General features: G+C 43.8%; 1 protein-coding gene across 16 annotated transcripts in view; it reads left to right on the top strand.

The window, feature by feature from the left end:
* PSD3 (pleckstrin and Sec7 domain containing 3) overlaps nt 1–21675 on the top strand; it is a 115011-nt gene that overhangs the window by 52025 nt on the left and 41311 nt on the right. For 13 of the 16 annotated variants that reach the window (XM_064403707.1, XM_064403710.1, XM_064403705.1 and 10 more), the window contains 2 exons: nt 916–974; nt 4538–4627. In XM_064403707.1, coding sequence (XP_064259777.1) covers nt 916–974; nt 4538–4627 — 149 coding nt within the window. Of the gene's footprint in view, nt 1–915; nt 975–4537; nt 4628–8504; nt 8873–16150; nt 16515–20400; nt 20473–21675 lie in introns of those variants that run through there. The other 3 variants (XM_064403715.1, XM_064403719.1, XM_064403720.1) reach the window with 3 other exon arrangements.

The following is a 21675-nucleotide window of genomic DNA, read 5'->3' on the forward strand; positions in this document are numbered from 1 at the left end:
GATACTGCCCTGGATGCTAGTGTGGTTTCAGCTAACCAAAGACAATAGGGACACAACCACATGTCCTGGGGTCTGCTCTGGCTTCCTGTGGCAAGCAGCCCCCAGTGGCACTTCCAGTCATCTGGCCAATCCAGGGCTTGACTGAGGCTCCAGGGCAGAGTGTGGGGCATTGCTTTCAGTGTGCCAGTGATTGGTGGCAGTTCTGAACTAGAGGCTTCAGGAAGTGGGGTGTGGAGCAGTGCACCATCCCATTTTCTGCAGAGCTGCTCCCCCTACACACACATATCAGTTGTTTTGAGCCAGTAATAATTTTCTTCAGTCTCTCAGTCCTCAAACGCTGTTCTATGGTTCTATGAATCTGGCTTATTGCTGAGGGTCTTGGCCACAGGACCAGCTTAGAAGCCCCTGGAGTGGTCTCTACCCAATGTGGAGGCAAGGCAGCATAAGCAGCTGCACTTCTCCAAAATTGGGTCTAATTGAGCTCTGAATGAGGACTAAGGCAGAGGTGCAGAAAACCAGGATACCCACCCCTGTAATGCTGCACCCACTCCTTACACAAGAATGAATGTATTTTACTTTTCCGTTTCTGCACTGAAGTAAATGAAGAAGGAGGTGTTGATTCAGACTGAATATGGTATTAGCAAGCTAAGAGTGATAGCATGATTTTCTGTCTTGCTTGCCTCATCCATGGGTGCTGCAAGACAGTTTTGATAGTTACTAAAAGATGAAAGAAAGACTGTTCTGGTTTGGCAGCTGTGTGATGATCTCATTGTTAATTTATTTAATTATGTATATTTCTTGATAAAACAGATTCTTATGAAGGGAACAGACTCAGTTAGTCTATGAGTCTCAGTTTCAGCTTGTTAAAGGTCCAGATGTGGTTTTGCATGTGACTGATTATTTCTCTTTCTGCAGATGGAGTTCACTGTCTCACGTGTGCCATGATGCTGTTGAACACAGACCTCCATGGCCATGTGAGTATGCACAGCTTTGTGTAGACTGCTCCTATCCACACCATGCTGGGACTGGGTGGTCCTGTGGCAGTCCCTGGGGTGGCCTTTTTCTGAAGCCCCTGCAGACAGCAAACAGTGAGAAGGCTGCACTCCCAGGCTGTTGTCCTGGACAGGCCTTTCCAGCATGCCTTGATCAGTCATGTGTAAGCAGGCATTGTGCCTGATGTTACCATAATGTCTGAGCATACTCCCTGACCTTAGGGCCACCTTTCTGGTGTGATTACCATCCTTCCTGCAGTAGGCACTGACCAGGAAGCTGTGCTTGGGATTGGCTTCCCCTTTGCAGTATGTACAAAGATGTGGGAAAGCAGAATAGGGATTGGAGATGAAGTTGTTTTGGGAAGGTCGAAAAAGGAAGGTGATGTTTGCACGTGTTCAGTTGTAGAGGGCAGATCTGGTGAAGCAGTTTTGCACAGACAAATGATGGGTGTACTCAAAACCAAGAGAATGGAGGGGGGATATGGGCATGCTGAGTGGGAGCCCTGTGTTCCTGGACTGCACAGCTCTCCCCGTTGTGTGCCTGGGTGAAATAGTATTCTTGATTGAGTCCTCTTAGTCACACTGCTGCAGGGTGCCAGCAGCCTTAGGATGGGTATTTCAGCATCCATGGTGCGATACACCTGCTATGCAAGGTATTGCCATGCTGATGAGAGGCTTCCTCTGCCCTGGAGTTAGGAAGGAGTGTGTAAAAACATAGGGAGCATGGCATTATAGTATACAAAAGTAGTGGTTTGAGCCAAGTGGCTCTAGGACTTCTCTCTGGCCCTCCACTGCAGTTGCAAGGGCTCTCCCAAGAGGGTGTCTGTTGGGAACTCTTACACATCAGGGGTTTTGGATTGGGCAGCAGGACATGCAGGCATCCTGGGTCTGTCTCAACGGGCTACTTAGACTCTCTGGTGGTGCAGGTAATAAAACCGAGACTTGAGTGTTAACAAGGCATTCTGAGACCCACCTCTCCATTAACTGAATGCCTTTGTCTGCAGGTTGTGGAAGCAGGAGGGGATAGGGAGTTGTGAAGAATTTTTTTCTCTGAAGGCTGTACACCCCACCCAGGACATGGGGTGTACAGGAGTGTGCTGCGGTTTGTCTCTTAGCACACAGGGCTTCTCTTGAGGACACCTGAGTCTTTCTGCACAGGTATCCCACTCCCCAGAGTGGTGAGCAGCTGGGGCTCCTGCTTTACAGTCTGCCTGGCCTCACCAAATAATGGTAGCGCATTAGCCTGGCAGCAACTCCCATTGCTCCCTGTGATGCTTCAGTAGGCTGAACTGTCTTCACTAGGTACTGGAATAAATGATCTGGCTCTGACCCATCATTGCTGCTGTTGACTCTGGTTGTTGCAGTGCGTAGCTTTGGAAACTTATACCACTGGCAATTGACAGTGTGTTGCTATGTATATGCAGCTGTAGTGTTTGTGAGACTCCTACTTACATTATGTCTGTGGGTGTGTCTTCATGTTCCCTCAAACCCCTCTGATTTCCTCTAATTTTGGTCTTCCTCTTACTGCTTTGCATTTTTCCACATAGGTGGTAAGTTTGGTGTTTTTGACTTGGAATGCAGCCCTTGCAGATATGCCTAATTGCCTGTTCCCTAACAAAGATAATGCTTTGCCCTATCCTTACCAGGATTTTGCTAGAGCAGGAAGCAAATGAGTCACAGAGCTTGTCTATACACTGAGCTCTATCTGTTACTGACATACTGATCATAAGCACAGACATTTCTATTTTGCATTCAGCTCCACTGCTTGTAGAGCTGTAATGCAGTTGCCCTGCCTTCAGTTCACACTTGCCTTTAACTCTTGGAGACAAATTCTTACTTAATTCCCTTTATGTTCCATATCTTGCCACACTTCTGTTTGTAACTAAACAGTTTTTTGCTAGGTGTGTCTTGGAAATGCATGCTTAGTTTTCTGCACCGAGGTCATCACCTGCATTGGTGCTAGAGAGTTTTGACGTATCTCTAGACCACCAGGCACATCTTCTGGAACCTCTGTAGCACTGTATGTTAGCTTTGATCCTGCAGCAAAACAGCCATTTGTCTGCAATGTTGGCTTTAGTCAGTATAGGGAAGCTGCCAGCTGCTGCTTGGAGGAAACAAATAGAAGTAGGCTGAAGTTGCAGGGAGAAAGGGAAGCACTTGTAAGTCTGCTAGACTAGCTCCAGTCTGCACCTGAAGACTGAAGTTATAAGCTGTGTTCTCTAAGCTTTGCAACCACAGAGCCAGGGTTACAGCTCATATGTGTTGTCAGGAGCCATCCTTTTATGGGAAGCCATTAATTGTTCCATGGTTTCTGCTTGCCTTCTTTTTGTGGGTTTGTGCTGGCTGCAGGCTATGAGATATTCCTTATTGGCAAGGTAAGGCTGATGGCCAAGATTTGGTGGTTTTTCTGATCATACATTGTGGAAGGGAAATAGTGGATATGCACTTCTAGCTGTCATGTAATTCGTTACATCGAATAGCTTGTATTACCAACTGGTGCCCTTCCTTGGGCTCCAGTCCAGAGTTAATTTGGGCTCCTGCTCCTAGCCAAAGACAAAGCTCATAAAGAGCTCTTCTGCCTTATTTCTGCAGACAAAACGTGCCCTGACAGTTTAAAAGTTTTCACTTCCATCTCCTGACTGACAGTGGTGCTATCCCAGAGCCTTATTTTCCCCTCTGTCTATACCGCGTTTCACCGCTCATCTCAGGCTGCTTTCCTTTTCTCAGATATCTTTGGTGTGCTTTTTCATCAATGCAGTGTTGTAATTGTTGCCGGCTCACAAGGCTCCCCACATGCTAAGCAGGGGCCTTCTTGCACCTGGGAGACTGAGTACAGACACTTTCTCTGAGGGGTGATGGAGGCAGGGATTCAAGAGTATTTTAGGGCAGCCTCAAACTTCTGGATATAGTTTGGCTCCTACACAGATATGTAGGGACAGCCAAACTGTTCCTTTCTGTTTGTGGCTTATTTGGGCAACTTTCAGTCTGAGACTTAGACAGAAAGAGAGAAAAGAGAGTGAGCCTATGGAAATGTCAAAGCAGCCTCAGCCTGTGACTCAGAAAAGGTAATGGCCATGCCTGGGCATCATACTCCAGCTCACAGCAGTTGCAACTGAGGGGGCATTTGAAATTGTAAGAGAAGGGTCTAGAAGGAGCCTCAGTCATGTGTTTCCTGGTGCCCCACAACAGATTCAAGTAGAGCTTTTCCATCAGAGACTGGTAGAGCTTCTGGAGACATTGGGATATAAGGCACCATGCTAATACCAGAGATCTTCATCATTGTCCTCTTCATTACGCCCAGTATTAAGCTGGGTTTTTTTGGGGGGGGTGTATGTGGGTCTTTGGGTGCAAAAGTACTTTCCCTTTTCTAGCTATATGCATACAAGGATGCTCATCTATGAGTAATCTCATGAATGTGTTCTTAGTGCTGCCTGGCTTGGGTTTAAAGGAGAGCAGGAAGATGCATTTATTCTGATGTTGCTTGTTCCTGTCATTATGAAAAGCAGCAGGAATGTGATGTTGTGTTTCTCTGACACTCCTTTCAGAACATTGGGAAAAAGATGACCTGCCAAGAATTCGTTGCTAACCTTCAGGGGATGAACGATGGCAAAGACTTCCCGAGAGGGCTCTTGAAGGTAAGGAATTAACTGCAGAATGTGAGTTTCATTTCTACAGAAAGATGGTTCAAAACAAAACACCCATCTTGAATGTTCTGAATCTTAGTTGTCAAACATGACAAGTGATGGGCACATTTCTCCTCCCAGAACATACATAATATATATAAGGTTTATACTCTTGTTTTCCCTCTTGCCTTCACTTGTTAGTGAGGGAGACTCTGCAGGACAGAGAGGTGAAACTGAGCTGCGGTAGGTCTCGCCTCAGAGCTGTGTGCTTTGTAAACTCCTGTGGTCATGCCAACCCAGAATGCTGTCTCCTGATTACAGTGGACAGAAGCAGCCAGTTGGCTCTGAATGTGAATACATTGAAGGCTAAGCCTGATCTCTGTGTACAATCTGGAAGGCGTGTGTGTTTTTCATCAAAGGTGCTTTGGGGTATTCACATTAGAGCTGGAGATGTAATTTCAGATTGTAATGTGCTGTCTGGCACAAGCTGCGTTGCTTCAGCTTTTGTTCATTAAGTTTGTACTAGGAGTTAAATCTGAGGAATGGGGGAAGAGGCTGAGCAGGACAAACCTTGTTTTATTGTCAGTAATAATGAGAATGTTTCGCTTTTTTGTCTGATTGCTAGCATGAAACAGCACTTTGTTTAAATGAAGACAGGTGTGCATACACTGGAGTTCATTATTTATTTATTTATTTTGTAATGGAAATAAAAAGAAGAGGCTGCCACATCTGAGAGCTGGCCCAGTGCCTGTTGAAGCCAACCAAATGAGTTACCATCTCTTGTGTGAGTTTTGTGTCAGGATCATTGTGAAATACAAATGTATCTGCATAGTTGAAGCAGCAGAGTTTGTATTTTACTATTGGTAATTTCTTAATTTTCTTGATCTTCTTCAGGGAGATTTTTGTTGGACCTTCCTGCTTCAGTTCTTATTAAGCAATGGGGAATATTAAATTTTAGATTTAATGTCTTTAATTTTTGAATCTGTATATCTGTCAGCAGCCACACTTAAATTACTTTTCCCCCCAAAGGAATCTCATTTCTCTGTTTGCCATAGAGGGATGTGTTGAGAATAATTTGCAGGCTAATTTCAGCCCTTACTGAATAAATAGTTCTCCAGATTGTGTTTAAATAACCTGAGTGTACTGACAAGAGACTTCCAGTGGTGCTCACCTGCTGTTTGTTTTCCTCCTGACAGAATTATGCAGTTGGGGCTGCACTTTCGTGTTTAGTGCTCACCTGCTAATGCTAGGGATGTCTGACTCTTCACCCAAAGCAAATAGCAGGGCTCAGGATTTTTTGGATGTAGACAGACGGAAGAAGTTTGGTGTTGGTGTCCCATGTTGCTTAAGGCTTTCTGACCTTTTCTGTGTGCTGCCTTGATGTCTTGGGAACAGAGGTGGCATGCAGCTTTGTTTTCTCATCTGGCTTGTCTGAATATTTGATAAATTGACCCTTGTTTTTTAATTTATTAGTGGACGGGAGTGGAGTGAATAAATTGTGCTACTGTGTTCACAGCAGCCATGCTGCCACTAAATGTGTGATTACAAAGAATTAGCAGAAATTAATTTTTTGCATTAGTCTCAATAAATTAAATTCACAGTATCTTTCTTCAGCCCAGCACCAAAGTTCATATAGCTTGCTGCTGAATTAGCTGTGTAGCCGCTGAGCATGGGTGAGGCTGCAAGCCTTCTCCCTGCATCCTTGCCTAGCTGCCAGGGAGAGGAAGAGCAGTTTCCACAGGGTGGCAGTGTGTCCCTGTGGGAGTGAGGTCCTGAGCACCCACTGGTGACTAATGCAGACCTGTGGTGAAGCAAGTGGGCTTTTCTGGCTCTGCAGTCTCTCCATGTTGTCCTCGTGGCCCTGCTGCACCCTTGTGTGAAGCTCTGCAGCTCTGCTGAGCCCCAGAGCAAAGCTAAGCAGTAGTGGAGGGGAAGGAAGGCTGGGGAGGGCTGAGTGTTCATCCAGGGCTTGTGGATCTCTGTGCAGCATTTATTGTGGATCTAGTTCTTAGATTCAAGGGTGGAAATGCAAATGCTTGTGCTATCCAGGACAGCTGGTTCACAGGCATCTGTCAGACATTGCCTTCAGTCACTCCCTTCACTGTGTGGAGTGCGTCCCTGAGTGTTTCGTCTGGATTGGAAAATAGCACAGGGACAGACATCAACACGTTAGGAGGGACACACTTTTGTGTGATCAGCCTCAGAAAACTTGGGACATTAGATCAAGTTACTCTTTTATTTCACCTCCATGGGGGAGCTATCTCTATGTTTTATTTAGTTTTTTTTCCCAACAATGAGAACACTTTTGGTACAAACCACAAGGCCTTCATGACCTGATTCTCTATATGTCACTAGTTGTGCTTTGAGAACGGATTATTTCACTCTGGTTTAAAAGTAGAAATGAGAAATGCTAATGTGATCTTGCTCACCTTGTGTCTTGCTGTCTGTTCATTTAACATTGAAAAAGGTTTTGGTTTTGTACATCAGTCTGCACAAAGATTCATTGCCTTTTTCCTCACTCCTTTAGTCAGATCTGAGGTTGCTTTTGCAGTTGCTACTTATACAGACAAATACGCCAAACTGTGATTAAAAGTGCACTTCTCCTCATGGGGTCTGCTTGTAGTAATATACATATATATATATATACATATATATATATATATATATATATATGTAGGTAGAAAGGGAAGCCATGGCTAGGATCTCCCTCCTTGGAAAGAAAACAAAATCAGTCTGACATTTTGGCAGTGTCAAGAACCTCATGATTACAGTGTAGGAGTGGTTTCTTTCTCACATGCTCACACCAGTTTTAATCTTCTGTAGTGATACCGTCTTCACAATTATATGCTAGGGGATTGTACTGTGTGACCATAGCCTTCTTCACAGCTGGGCTTCACAAGATTTTCTGGAATGAAGAGGACATTTGGCTTGGAAAGAACCTAATTTTGGCTATATTCTTCAATTCCTGAGGGCTGTGTGGTCCCCACAAATAAAGTGCTGGTATGATACTGGACAATGTTTTCCTCTTGTCATCTTGAGACAAGGTGTGTAGGGGTTCACTCCATGAAGGTGCTATTAATGACCTTTCATATGTAAGGAGGGAAAATGTCTTCTGTGGTCCACAGAGAGCTTGCAAGAAAGCATCACTGAGGAAATGGATCTCTGCTTTTGTTAGGCAGTGTTCTGGGAGGGGTACTCTGTTGTTAGGCTGTGTGCAAAGTACCACCTGTCCTGCATAAGTAAATGTTCTCTGCATTTACAGCATCCAGCACACCTCATTCCTGGAATCACCCATCCTTTGACATGGGCTGACTGGTAATAGTGCTGTCCCATGACATGAAGTGGGCAAGTCATACCTGGCTGTGTGTCTTTTGGTAGGACATGGTAGCTCTTCTCTGACCTGTTGTACTATCTGGGAACCTCCATCATGGTGAGGTACCTGGGATGCACTTGGCTAGACTCATCCTTTCAGGGACTGCTGATGGAGATAAGATGCCAATCCAGCATTAAAAATCTGCTTTTTCTCAAAGGGTGTTTTTTGGGTAGGCCTTATCTCCTGCAGAAGCACTGTAATGAAGTGACCAAATTAACTTGGAGTTGCTGGTGCTGAATTCTTCTGAAGAACCTGTCCTCCTTAATTTCCTAAATGATCTGAATTCTTGATTAGGATTCCTGGGATATGCAATTTCCTATAGAAGCTGCAAAGTAGGGTTTATCTCATGTTGCTGTCAGTTCCCTGCACTTTAATTACTGGGTGTTTTTGCCACTGTCTTTCTGCCTTCTCTCGCTCTCCCTCTCTTTTTTTTTTTTTTTAATTCCCTTTGAAAGCCCTCCAAAGCAAATACTCAATTTAAAGAGAATTATTGGCATCTTACTTTACCCATTTCAGGTATTTAGCAGAGAGAATGAGCATCAGGTGGCTAACTTCTCCCTGCACAGCCTCAGGCCCCCTTTACTGAGAGGAGCTCACACTAATTGGACTGCTGTGTGCATCCTGATTGCTCTCATCAACAGTCTCTGTACTTCATCCATTTCATGGTTTTTTGGCAAGAAATTCCCACCTTTGAAGGAAACCTGATGAAGTTGAGAGTGTGTGACAGAATGCCAGGATGGCCCAGGAGGACCGCGTTGACTGCTGTAAAACCCTGCAGCAGTGAGCAGAGGAGGGAGAGGACTAAGTGCCTTTGCTTCACAGAATAAGACAGAGCACTGGCTCCTTGTTTCTTCCCCAAAATAAAGTTTTTTCTCTTAAAAATACTTCTGTTGGAAATAGTATTTTTTGTGCCATTTCTTATCTGTATGAAATAGAAGATCCATTACAGAAGGCCCCTTTCAGCTGCTAGGAGACAACAGAATCTAATCTGGTGGTGTAAAAGTTGGGGAATGCAGGATTAAACTGTTAGTCCTTGTCTTAAACAGTTGTTTGTGAAAGCATACTTTCCTTTCACTCTCAGAGGAGCCACAGATTCATGGGGTGACTGTAGGGAACACCTGGCTTGTCTTCACTCTTCTCCATCCTTGCTGAGAACCTTCTTGCCATGATAACCTTTGTTTCCTTCAACTTGGAGTTTTTTGGGTGTTGTCATTTGTCCTGCTCAAGAGCAATAACATTTAAGCATGCCTGTGCAGAACTGAGAATTGGGCTAGGTTATGGTGGTGTGTGTATTGCTTTGTGTCCCTTGAATTACAGAGATCCCTGACACCTTCCTGCCCTGTTGAAATGCAAATATATTTTCTTTTTGTATTTCAGGAGCTTACCTTAGTGCATATAAAAAGAAAAATCTATAATCTATATATTTTTTCTCAAGTCAAACCCAGATAGAGTTGAAGAAAGCGTTACAATAGAAAAAGCCTAATACCAGCTGTCTCTGAGCAGGGAAAGCAGAACTTTAAATAAGGCTTAAAACATAACATTTTTTGAAGGTGATCCAAGAATTAGGATTGCTCTGCATAGTCCAGGGGTGGTACGAGGGGTTGCTTATCTTACTAGAAAGCAGGCTCAATTTCAGGATGTATCTGCTGGATGTTCTGCTTTGACAATCTGCATTTCTCTGAATTATTTTTTGCTCCTTCAACCTTTCACCTCTTTTCTTTCTAATTGTTATTCAAAAGATCTCACTTAGCCTACCAGGCTTTTGTGTCAGCAAAGAGTGAAACCCAAGCAGAGTCAGCTAAGAATTTCCATTGCTACTGGCTGCAATTACGTGGCACAATACCAGCCTCATAATGAACATTTAGGGGGTTAATTTTCATCTGTGGAGACAAGCTGTCGTGTCTTGTCCAGGTTAATCAGACAAGGGAATTATTTGATGTTTGACTTGTTAGATAGCCAAGGCCATCAACTTGTCTCCTACTGTAACTGAAATGCATGGCAGGTCCCAAGGATGAATGTCATCTATCAAGTGCGGAGGATGCAGACTGGTAGTCTCCAGGAATGATGCACTCTGCCACTTTAAAAGAGGAATTTTGGGCTCTTTTCAGACTGGGAATTCTCTAATACAATGTCATATATACATTTTGGTCCCTATGACTTATTACTCCCACCTCCATGTAGGTAGAAAACAAATTCTGAAAAACATTCTTTGATCTTCCACCCACTGATCTGCTTGAAATTTAAGTTCTGTGCTGCATCTCAAGGGAAGGAAGAGAATGAATATAATTTATACCATATTAAAAAAAAAAAGAAGAAGAAGAAGAGAGAACATTCCTTACACCAGCTTTAGGATTATTGCTGTATAAATCTTCAGTATTCCTTCCTTCTGTTTGTCACCACACTTTTCAAGTAGCATTGGATTGTTCTCTCTCTGACCCAGTTACACTGTTTTCTTTCAAAGAAGAGTATAAGCCTGCTCCTTAAATTCAGATTTTTTTTCTCCTTTCCTGTGATGTTAAATGGAATATTTAGTTTCATTCCGAAGTCAAGCTTTCTTAGATGATTAAGTATTCACAAGATCCTTGTACAAATGTGGGGCAAATGCAAGGCACCATTTTTCTGTCCTGTTGATAGACAGGTTCTGGAAGGTGTCAAGACACATAGGAAGAATTTAATCTGCTTTTGGGACAAGGTAGCTGGACATTACTCCATAGGTAGATGGAATTGTGGAGAAAAGGTATGTCAAAAGCTATGCATATTTCCCCCCCTTCCATAGTGCAATGCCTACAGCCACAGGTGACACCAACTTGTAACTTGTGTGGATCTTAGAGTGGCCTCAATTTCCTTCCTCCCTATCTCTTCTCCCACTTCTCCCTACTGTGCCCTCTCCCTTTCTTCTTGCCCCCATCCTTTTGCCTTCTTCCTTCCTTCTCCCACTTCCCTTGACGGCCTTCTCCTCCCCTTCCTTTTCCTCTTTTCTTTTTGTTGATGTTGTGTTTGCTATTTGAGTCAGAGAGAAGCCTGGGAGGGAGGTTGTTGTTTTTTGGGTTTTTTTTTGTGGTTTGCTTATTTTTTGTGTGTGTGTGTGGGGGGGGTTTTGTGGTTTCTTTTTGTTTGTTTTTGTTTGTTTGTGGGTTTTTTTTGTTGTTGTTGTTGTTTTTTTTTTTTAATGCAGATCTCTAGGGTGAGGGGTTTATTTCAGTGGTGTTGACTCAGAGCATGCTCACTGCAGGAACAGAGGCAGAGGTTGTTTGTAGCTGATCTGAGATAGTTTGTAGACTTTACATCACTTCTTCAGTCACTTTCCTGTGGGTTTCTGTCATGCCTAGCAGAATTTTAGTGTTTTGATGCTTTTATGATTCTTTTTTTGATGTCTTGCTGTTTTCTGTAGCTACATTTATCAGCTTTAAGTTAAGGAACTTGGTGGTCTGTGTTAGTCTGCATACTGTATGGCTCACTTAATTTCTGTGAGCTTGTTGGCAGCAGATGATAATTCCTAAAAGAAGGAATTCAAGAAAAGGAACTTTTTCCCCTTGGATATTACAGTGCTTAGCCAGCAAGTACAGCATCTAGTCTGTGAAACAGCTGTTTCCAGATCTGCTGTAAGGAAAATGAAGATGGCGGAAAGCATCTCTTCACTTGCAGTGCTGATCAGGATAACAGGGTGCATGATTTCTTTGCATCCCTGTTATTATCCAATGGCTTGTTTTCATTAAAGCTGTGATCTCCTATCATTCTCAGCAGGGCACTTACCTCAGGAGTGTTTCTTTTGGCACAAGACGCACTGTGGTTCCCAGAGATACAGTGATGGCAGGATTCATTTGATCTTCCACCAGTCATTGTGGTTTTGTCATTCTGCTCACTTCTAGGTGTTATTGATGTAAAAAGTCAGTTGTAAAGAGTTATGCTGTGACTGTGAGCTGCTGGCTGTGGATGCTCTTTTAGCCTTCTTCTCATGTAACTTAAACCAGAGATAGTTCAGTTGTCCTCATGCAGTCATACAACGTTCTCCCATCATTCCAGCTGTTACCCTGCTAGGATTCCTACTGACCTGGTTACTTGTGCATGTAGAAATTAAGTGGTTGCTCTAGTATTTCTGCTATTCACAGGAGACATTTAATCTTGATTGTCAGCTCCCCCTAGTCAGCAGACCTCAGAAATTGTTATCTTAATATTACAGGAATTTTACTATTGATCAGTTTTAAGCTCTAGTTCTGTAGCCATTGTGTAAGAGTAGCTTATCCATCAGAATTGACTTTCCCCTTCTTCCCATTTGGGGAAGAAGGAAAAAAAACATGAAAGAAGGAAAGATGAAGGACGAAGAAAAGATTTCATGTTGTTTATTTAACAAACAGCATTTAGTGGCAGCATTAAGTAGTTCTGCCTTTTTGTGCTACAAAAATATGTTACTGGCTTTTGAGGGTATATTTTAAATAATTGGTATGCATGTGTTTATGTATTTTGTCAGCTTGTGTTGTTTGTATTTGTTATTGACATCAGGCTTAAATAATTTTAAAGGATTCTTGTGACTTTATTTGAGGACATTGGAGTTCTTTAGATACAGTAATGTGGTCCTTAGGTTTGTACCCCAAACGCCAATATTGAATTTTACTTTGAATTCTGCAGTTTTTCTTCTTGTGTTGTTGATTCGCTGAATGACATTAGGAAGACCAAGCAAGGACTGAGTACGTTTTGCCTCCCAGGGAAATTTGACTGGTGGGAGGAACAGATGGGAAGGAGCTTATTTTGGGGTAAGTTGGAACAGCTGCCCATTTCCTCTGTGGGTGACGGGGTCTGGCATAGTGCTTTGTGACAAGAGAAAAGCTTCTTTTGTATGGTTTTAAAAGGATGGGATGGAAGGAATAATAAAAACTCTGGTTTTCTGTTCCTGCATCTGTTTTGACCCAAAGTTTTAAATTTTCCTGCTGGTTTGCGGTTTGTTCCTTAGAGGAACTGATTGAGAAGGTTCCTATACAGGGTCACAGCCCTTTTGGTCACCACAGTGGTGTCACTGCCTAAACGAATATTTACATTCTGCCCCTTTGCTATCACCTCTTTGCTTGACCTCTGAACAAGAGGAAGATTCTGAATTCTTGAAACACTTGGAGGGTCCCCTGGGTGTGGTCAGCTCTCATTTTTCTGATACTGCACAGCTGTTTCAACCCCTCTTTTAAAATGTCCCTTCTATCCCTCTATGTTAACAAAACACTTTTCCCTCAGAAATTCCTGTTGCTCAGTTACAGACATAAATCCTGTGTGCATACTAATTTCTAAAATGGTGGGTCTTCTCTAATGTCAAAGCATGGCCTTTCCCCAGAATAACCGTCAATTTATACACAGAGAGTACTGGCTCAGTCAGGAGTACAAGATTGTATTATCACTTGCAGATGAAAATTGGGGATGCTGATGAAATCTAAACCAAATCCCCAATCTGAAGATATTTAAGGCTTCAAATGTGTTCTCTTAGGAGGCTCTCTTTGGGAGAGTGTGAGTTGAGAAGTGTTTTCTCAGAAAACACTAAAGAAGGAAGAAGAAGGAAAATCCTTGGAATTTTGGACTGCTGGAGAAACAGATTTGTTACTTTATGAAGTAAGGTTCCTGTCCTACCTGAGGATCTGCTAACTTCAGCTCAGAGAGTGCTAGATGAACTGCTGCAATTAGGCAGCAGTGATGGTGCTGTGGGCAACAGAAGAGAAATATTGCTTTGATTCAGTCTAGCTTGTGTTTAATAATAAAATTGCTCTGTATAATTGACACTGGCTTAGGTCTGTATGTGATATTTAGGGAGTATAATTATTTCAGATATGTTGAGAGTGCTTGGGGAGTTGGCCCTATAAATCTGAGAGCAAGAATAATCTGCTAGGCAGGGGGCTGCTAGGATAGAGAGTGATTTGTGGCCATTTACGTAGCACCTGTCAGGACCTGCTGCTTAGCTCATCTGGGGCGGTTTGACTGCAGTGCAAATTTCCTCTAAGAAGAGATTTTCTTTGAAAAGCTTTCGCACAAGCAGTGGATAATTTCACATGGGTTAAATAACATAAAACCTTTTTAGTGAAGTGGCAGAAGTAACTCAGAGCATGATTATTGCCAGGGAAAAATGTTCCTTTCAGTTATCCTCTAGCAATGACAGGTTTGTGTTAAAAAAGGGGCACATTTGGGATTTGATCTTAATGTGTGAGGTAGGGATGGACTTGCTAGATCTGACTGTGGTGGAAATGAAAATGTATTTTTCTTGTTGGCCAGAAGGGAAGGTGTCTGTGGCTCAAGCAGGATGGAGGCAGAATCTGTGAGGAATCAGAAGTTTCCCACCCCAGGGACAGTTTTTGTGTTGATATTTAGGTAACCTGTTCCCTGTTGCACTGATTGTTGTCCTTCAGCAGGGTCCACACCTATTACAGTCTGTGGGAAGGATATGCACCCTGTAGCATCGTTGGGGACAACATTAGGAAAGAGTTAATGCTATCAGAAAAGCTGGGGAGACAGCAGCGTCTTTTATGAGCAGAAATGCACCTAGGACTATTATGTGACTGTCTAGCCATTTGCCCTGTGAGGATGTAGATTCTTGATTGCAAGAGACTGGGAAGATGAAACCAGGGGAAAAGTCCACTCAATTAATATGCATCTTATTTACCCCTGGGTGCTGTTGGGCACATGATGTGCAGTAAGCAAATTCTCACTTTGCTTTCACATGGCTTGGCAAACATGGAACACGGTTCAGATGTGAATAGAGACTGAAGCCTCTTCACCCAGCTTTTGGTTGCCTGAAGTATCTCAGCATGGGACATTTCACCTCAGCATGCCAGGACAGCACCGCGTCATTGCTGTCTGCATGTAGACTTGCTCCCTGTGTGTCTTGGTGTGAGTGGGATGAGAGCCCTCGTGTCCTCCCACAACCCAACACCGCTGCTGCTGTCCTTGCCCTGCTGTGATGTGGTGGTGTGGGGCAGGTTGCTGAGCTTGGTGTTAGCCTTGCTGCAGAGTCTGCCAGCTCCTCGTGCCCCCTCTGCACAAACTGTTTGCCTTTTCTGGGTTTGGCAAAATGTCCCCATTGTCCACTTTTCCCTTGCTGCTCACACAAGCTGCTCCACCTGCCCAGTGTGTGTCGGCAGCTGTCACGAATCTGTGCTGAGCAGAGTAGAGCAGAGCAATTTCTCTCTCTCTCACATTGGAGCACGTTGCCATGGCAATGCACAGTCTGCTGCACTCTGGGTCTCCAGGAGCCAGAAATGATGGTGCTTTTGCAACACTGAGGTAAACATCTCTCTTTTCCCGTATTTAGCGCATCTACCACTCAGTAAGAGTACCAGCTCCTTTTGGCGTCAGCCTCCCCTTGTCCCCTGCATGAAGGCAGGTGGCTCCAGGCGCAGAGAGCATGCCTAGCCTCTGGAGCCAGGCTCATGTGGGTTCAAGTGGTGCCTCTGGCAGTGGTAGTGGCCCTCCCATCACTAGGCTGTATGGGTTTGCCACAAGGGAGAAAGAGGGTGCCAGGAGCTGCATCATTTGTGGGGTCAGCCACTGGAGCATGCGATTTGCTTGTGTGGGGGTGTGGCTACAGCTCTCCTGGCTGCCGAGTGGGGAGATGAGTCCCTAGGTGCTTGTTCGTGACTCTACCACTGGTTTGCACTGATTACCTTGGGAAAATAATCTCTTTTCCCCTAAGCCCCTTTAAGAGTGTGAAAGTGGTCTTCCTCTCCCTTGCACGTTTGGAAGGCACCCCAAGGACTCTGGCCAGTGAGTGCAAATACTTAGAATTGTGGAAATTTGCTGATTTGTCTCTCTGGGGCTTGCCAGCATTTTGTTGTGATGCGTAGGTTTTCACTCCTTTTTCCAGTGCTCTGGGAATCCATCAGTATTTCTCACATCCAGAAGCCTGTAGCTTCTGGCAGTTGATTGAAGACTCTTTTTACAGTGTTCTTTGTTATTGCAGGCAGCAATGAGCATGGCAGGCTGTTGCAGGCAGGGAAGTGTGGCTGCGTGAACTGAAAATGAATATCTTGCTTGATCTGCTGGCATTTGTTCCAGCATCTTTCTCTCCACCTCTCTCCCTCTCACTGTGTGTGTGTGAAGGGGGAGTAGATGCTGGAGAGGGGAGCAGAGCAGAGCAGGGGAGGAGTTTCTATCAGTGTCTTCCTTTTCTTTTTCTTTTTTTTTTCTCCCATCCAGTGACGTGAGCAATGCCTGGAACAATCAGGCTGGCTCCAAACACTGTGCCTGAAGATGCTGGAGAAAACAGCCTAGTGTGCTTTAAGCAAACACTGATTGCTTGAGCCTGAGCTCTCCAGTCGTAACCTTTTCCAATTCCTCTGCAGGGGATTGGGAAGTTTCATTAGCTTTCTTCTTTCCCATCCCATCCACTCACTTTTGGAAATGATTGGAGTTAACAGTGTTCAGAGCACCAGCAAAGTCCGGGTGAGAGCCACAGGTTCGGTGAAATACTCCCGAGAAGAATCTCTCTGGCGGCAGTCCCATCGGTCAAAATCTATGAAAATCTCCAACTCTTCTGAGTTTTCTACTAAAGAAAGCAAGGTAAATGACTAAATATTAGTAGTGTTTTGCTTGGTTAGTCCTGGGGTTGGTGGTGGGAAAAGGTTACGCTTTGCAGGAGTTAAGAGCTCTGTATGATCTGCAGTGATCACAGAATTGCTGTCAGGTCATGAAAAAAAATCTCTGCATTTGAGGAGAGACCTGAAGGTGAAAGAGCTCTGATGTTACAATGATCAGGTCTTAGTTGAATGCCGTATCACTGAGCTTGGTGCAGTAGTAAACAGGAAAAACTTGCTAGTGACAGTGCTAGTTGGAGCTTTACTCTTGGGAAATGTGCCAGAGTTGGCAGGTGATGTCCTTGGGATTATTTGTTTAATGGGAATTGTTTTCTATAGAAAAATAATTTTTAGTCCTTACCTACAGCTCTGTGGTTTAGTAGGTATGGGTGCTAGGTGAAAATATTGTCGCAATTGCATGCATGATTAAATACTGCTGTCATGTATTTATTAGGAAGATATTGCTTGTGCATTTATAGGAATACATTGGTGTATTGTAATGGTTGGTAGCACAGGCTATTCCCAGCTGCCACAGTGACTGTGTGCAGCATCTCCTCAACCAGCCCAGCCCAGTTATTCAGTTCCTAAGCAAACAACCCCCACGCCCCCATGCAAACCCCCCATGCAACATCTCTTTGTTTTTCCTCATCCCTCTCTCCCACACAATAATGGAGAAGCACCCAGGAACTCTGGCAAGTGCTTTAAGAGCTGTCTCCCTCTTAAAGGTGCTCCATATCTCCAAGGGTTGGAGGAATTTTATGCTGTGACAAAAATATGCCTCTAATTTAATTCTTATTGCTAGTTGATTCTGACCTTGGGATTAAAAGATACGACCACTTGAGAAGGTGTGCATCAGCCAAGCATTTAACTCTGTCTTGGGTCCATGTGCATGCAAAGCAGGCACCATGCGTGGATCTTCCTGGTGTGTCTCTTCCCTAATCTCCTATCTGTTCTGTGAGAAAAACCTCCTCTGCCATGGTGAAAAGATCCCAGCGCTGCACAGTAGTTCCTAGCAAAATGCTCTCTGCTAGCTTACAGGTTGTATGGCATTTCAGAGCCTGAGCTGTGTAACTTAAATCACAGGGTACTGCAACCAGAAATAACTGTTAAGTATTTTTTTCAGTTCAATTAAATGAGCCTCTATTTTCAGGACCTTGTAAACAATATCTAAGAAATAGTGTATTGCTAAGTTAGGGCAGAGAAATAGCATGGCCATCATTTTCAGGCTATTGCTGGTGCAGTATGTGCTTTTACAAATATCAAAGTAAAGGCTGCATCTTGCAGGTGCTCTGGGACCCTGCTCTTGTGATCACTTTCACCCTAAATATGGGAATAATGGCACGGTCTTTGGTGGGAGGATTTATGCATGAAAACTCTCCTGCACATGGTAAAAACTCATGTCTTTTGACACTGGATGAATTACCTAATCTCTGTATCTTCCTCTCTGAGACTTTGTGTCCACTGTGTATGCATGGTGTAGCATCCTCAGGGCAGGGACTTTCTCCCAGGGACGGTGTCTAACACTATTAGTTAACTACTGCAGTAATGAAAGTTCTGTGTTCGTTCCTCTGTGGAATTCACTTTTCTTCCTTCTAAGTGCTGTAGGTTGTTATTTGAGAAATATCCACTTCTTTTCCTGCCTGTCTCAATATGCCGGGAAGAACACTGCAGCTTTGTTTCAGTTTGTTGTACTGTTTCCTTATTTCAGACAAAGGTTTTTGTAGGGCATCTAACATGCATAAAGGCTGTGTTATGGAGGGCTGAGAAGATCCCTGCATTCCCTTCAGTGGTGCTAGCCTGATTGATAAGATGACAGGTGGCTCTGCAAGTGATTGGTGTCGTGATTTCGGACATTCCTGTTTGCATTTCTCTGTTCCACCTTCTGATCTTTGTCTGCCTTTTTTTTTGTTAAGATGTTGCTGATTTAGAGAACTGAATTATAATTGAACTTTGGCTCTTTGATACTGTTGTGTTGGTGGAAGAACCTGGAGTGTGGCAATGGAGTTCTTTTTATTAGTGTAACTGCATATATGTTTGTGCATCACTTCTCAGGAAATGTCTTCAGTTGTAGGCTGAGCTTTTCTGGGCACCGATGCCATGTAGATCTCCTCAGTCTTAAGTAAGGTTTGGTTTGTAGACTTCATATTTCTGTGGGTGTGTCTCCGTCTTTGTGTCTGAACTGCCTTGTATTTTATCTACTCCCCATATAAAGTGATTACAATGCTCAAGACCTGTTTCTGTGACTGCTTCAACTGACTTTGGAGAGGAGATAGATTTAAACCATTTGTGCCTCAGAAACATACTCCTCTTTTACTTTTCACGCATATGACTCAGCCTGTTTTGGTAAGCTAGAGAGTATTATGTATCCTCTTGCTTTAGTTAGTATGAACAAAGCGCCAACATGGTGCCTGCAGATAAGATCTGCCTGCTGCTGTGTCAGGGAAGCTAGGTAGCCCAAGTATCTTTTATCTTGTTGACACACATCAGGTAGTGCCTCTGTGTGGCGAGGCTTCACTAGGGGTTTGCATCCTGAGTGTTTATTATAAGCAGGTACCACAGCTTTAGGCCAGCAGAAGAACCTGTGAAATGGTACTGTGAAATCTGTACCATTGTTCTGTGGAGGGCAAGCTCAAGTCCAGACTGCATGCAAGGTGAGTCTAAGGATCTTAGGATCATCCATGTGACCCAGCACGTTCAGTAGTCTCTTTTTCTGACGACTTTTTTTCTGCAGCCAGGGACTTAATTCCAAGTACTTGCGCCTGTCCTGCCTGCAAATGCACAGGGCCAATAAAACAGTTTGAAATAGGCTGTGTAGAAATAGGCTGTCAAGGTGCTCCACTATCAAGAAGTACTTCTCTAGCCTTTGCTCTATTTTTCTGTAATAATTCAGTATGCTGCCTTTACAGTAACACTGATTAAACACTTCAGCAAATACAGAAAAAAATATTTTCAAGCAAGCTGTGTGTATTAATACAGAGGATGCATTTCATGTATGGCATTAATTTCTTGGGTCTCAGGAGCCACAGCTAACTATCCTTTTCTGTTTCATGATGATATATCTGGCACAATCTTTCCTTCCCTTTTTTCTTTCTCCCCCTCCCCCCTCCTTCTCCATATACAAACCAGATTTTTAACAGAGGAGTTTCTCTTCAAAATGTTCTCCTCCAGTTGGTGACGCACTTGAAATTCCCTGGGTGAAATGATCTCCTTTCCTTCCCTCTAAAACATTCCTATCAACCCTATCTCCTCCTACACCAAAACAGCATTCATCAGTTCCATATGCTGCTGAACAGCTCTGTGCTGTTTTATGAATAATGTATGCTGGCTTGTTAGAAGAACGTTTGTTGTACAAACCAGTGAAATTTAAAATTGAGAGCAATATCAGCAGACATGATGCCATGCACTAATGCACAGGCTTCTTGGGGTCCTATTTTGGCACCCTTGCTGCATCCCCATCTGAAGGGGGGAAAATGCAGGGTGTGTGGGCTTTGAATCTGGCAACAAGTTACAGGCTGATCAGAACCCTTATCCTCCCTTTGCCAGGTGTTACAGATCTGTGCATGAGGACAGGAGAAAATGTCAAGATCTGGGTTTTAAGGGAGGGTGGCAAATACCAGGTGGGGGAGTAGTATAGATCTGTATTCCGAGTGAGGTCCAGCCTTCAGATAGTGATCTAAACAGCAAGCTACGAGTGGTATATAGCAACCAATATAGCTCTGCATCCAGACTTGGCAGAAGGCAATGATACAGATCTCTGCCCTGGCCCAAAGGATGAGCACATTATGACTCCATGCAGACATTTGTGACGTCTAATATCTGTTGCCTCTGTAAACTCTTTTTTTTTTTTTTAGAGTTCTGCTACTTCAGTTGTTTTTTCTCCCTCCAGTAAAGCACATATGGCAGGAGCCAGAGCTGATGCCTGTCTGACTGCTCAGCTCCAAAGGGTAAAGCTGATGGTCGGGTGCTGAGTGACTGGGGGAGGTGCTGTGACTGCAAAGACTGAGCATGTCTTTGCCCTCAGGTGTTTATGGGGCTTCCTTGCTGCTTGAAGTCAACCATGCCATTATCAGCTGGAGGTGAAGGAGTGTATCCAGGAAGGGCTACTTCTGGAAGTGGCAGCAAGGAAGTGTGGCAAGGGCCTAGCTCAGACCACACATGCATTCGTGTTCTGGGGGCATCAAAAGCCATCCAGGCTATCCTCTGCAATGATCAGATGATCATTCCTCCAACAATGACTCCAAAAATCAGGGAGGAGCTGGATGCAAGAAAAGATTGTGGGAGACAAGAACTGGAAAAAACAGTCTGGGTCATCCCTGGTGTCTCCGTGAACTTAGTTTTGGTTTTCTTATTTACCAGCTCACAGCAGGTGTTTTCGTCTCCTCTTCTGTGCATGGAGCGGGTGTAAAAAATGTGTGTTATATTCCTTTCCTTCTCGGCAGGCTTTTCTGCATGGGCTAGTGCAAACAGAACTCCAAGAACCAGCCCTAGGCTGCTTTTTGAGGGGAGGAATTGTACAGTGCTTTGGGATCTCTTCAAGCATCTTGCACACTGCTGGCCAGGTTTTCGGGGCCCTGTGTCTACTTGTAACTTAGATGATTTACGACTCTCAGTATCTGTGTAATTTGCTATGTCTTGTGCCTGTGTACATACCTGGTTGTGTCTTCCTTTTGCGCACTGCTTCTGCATGCAGAGGCTGACTCACAGCATCACTGGCAGCCGGCAGGTGACAAGAGCAGCCTGTTTAAATGGGTCCAGTGGTTCATGCATGTGACAAGATTTTGAGTAAGTGAGGGTGGTGAATGACCTTTTTTCCCGTGGTAGCTTTGTACAATAAACCAGAATTTTCAGGAGCATTCTCTCCATAGTTTTGCTTTTCTTTCCAATTGGAATAAAAGTACCAATTTTAGTAGTAGTAAGAGCTTGTGAAAATCTGTGGTTTTTGTGGACCTATTTGCTTACCAAAGGGGAAATGGGGGTGGAATTCAGAAGTTTTTTAGAGCTACAGCCTTCCACTTAAAAAGGAAAGTGTGTCTTGCCTAGTTTATGAACAAATACAAACAAATGCCACAAACACATAAAAAAATCTCTTTTTTTTTTACACCTCATTCTTCTAAGGGTCAGATTGGAGCTGTAGGAAGCAGCATTGG

Source organism: Passer domesticus, chromosome Z, assembly GCF_036417665.1.
Source record: "Passer domesticus isolate bPasDom1 chromosome Z, bPasDom1.hap1, whole genome shotgun sequence".
Taxonomy (NCBI): Eukaryota; Metazoa; Chordata; class Aves; order Passeriformes; family Passeridae; genus Passer; species Passer domesticus.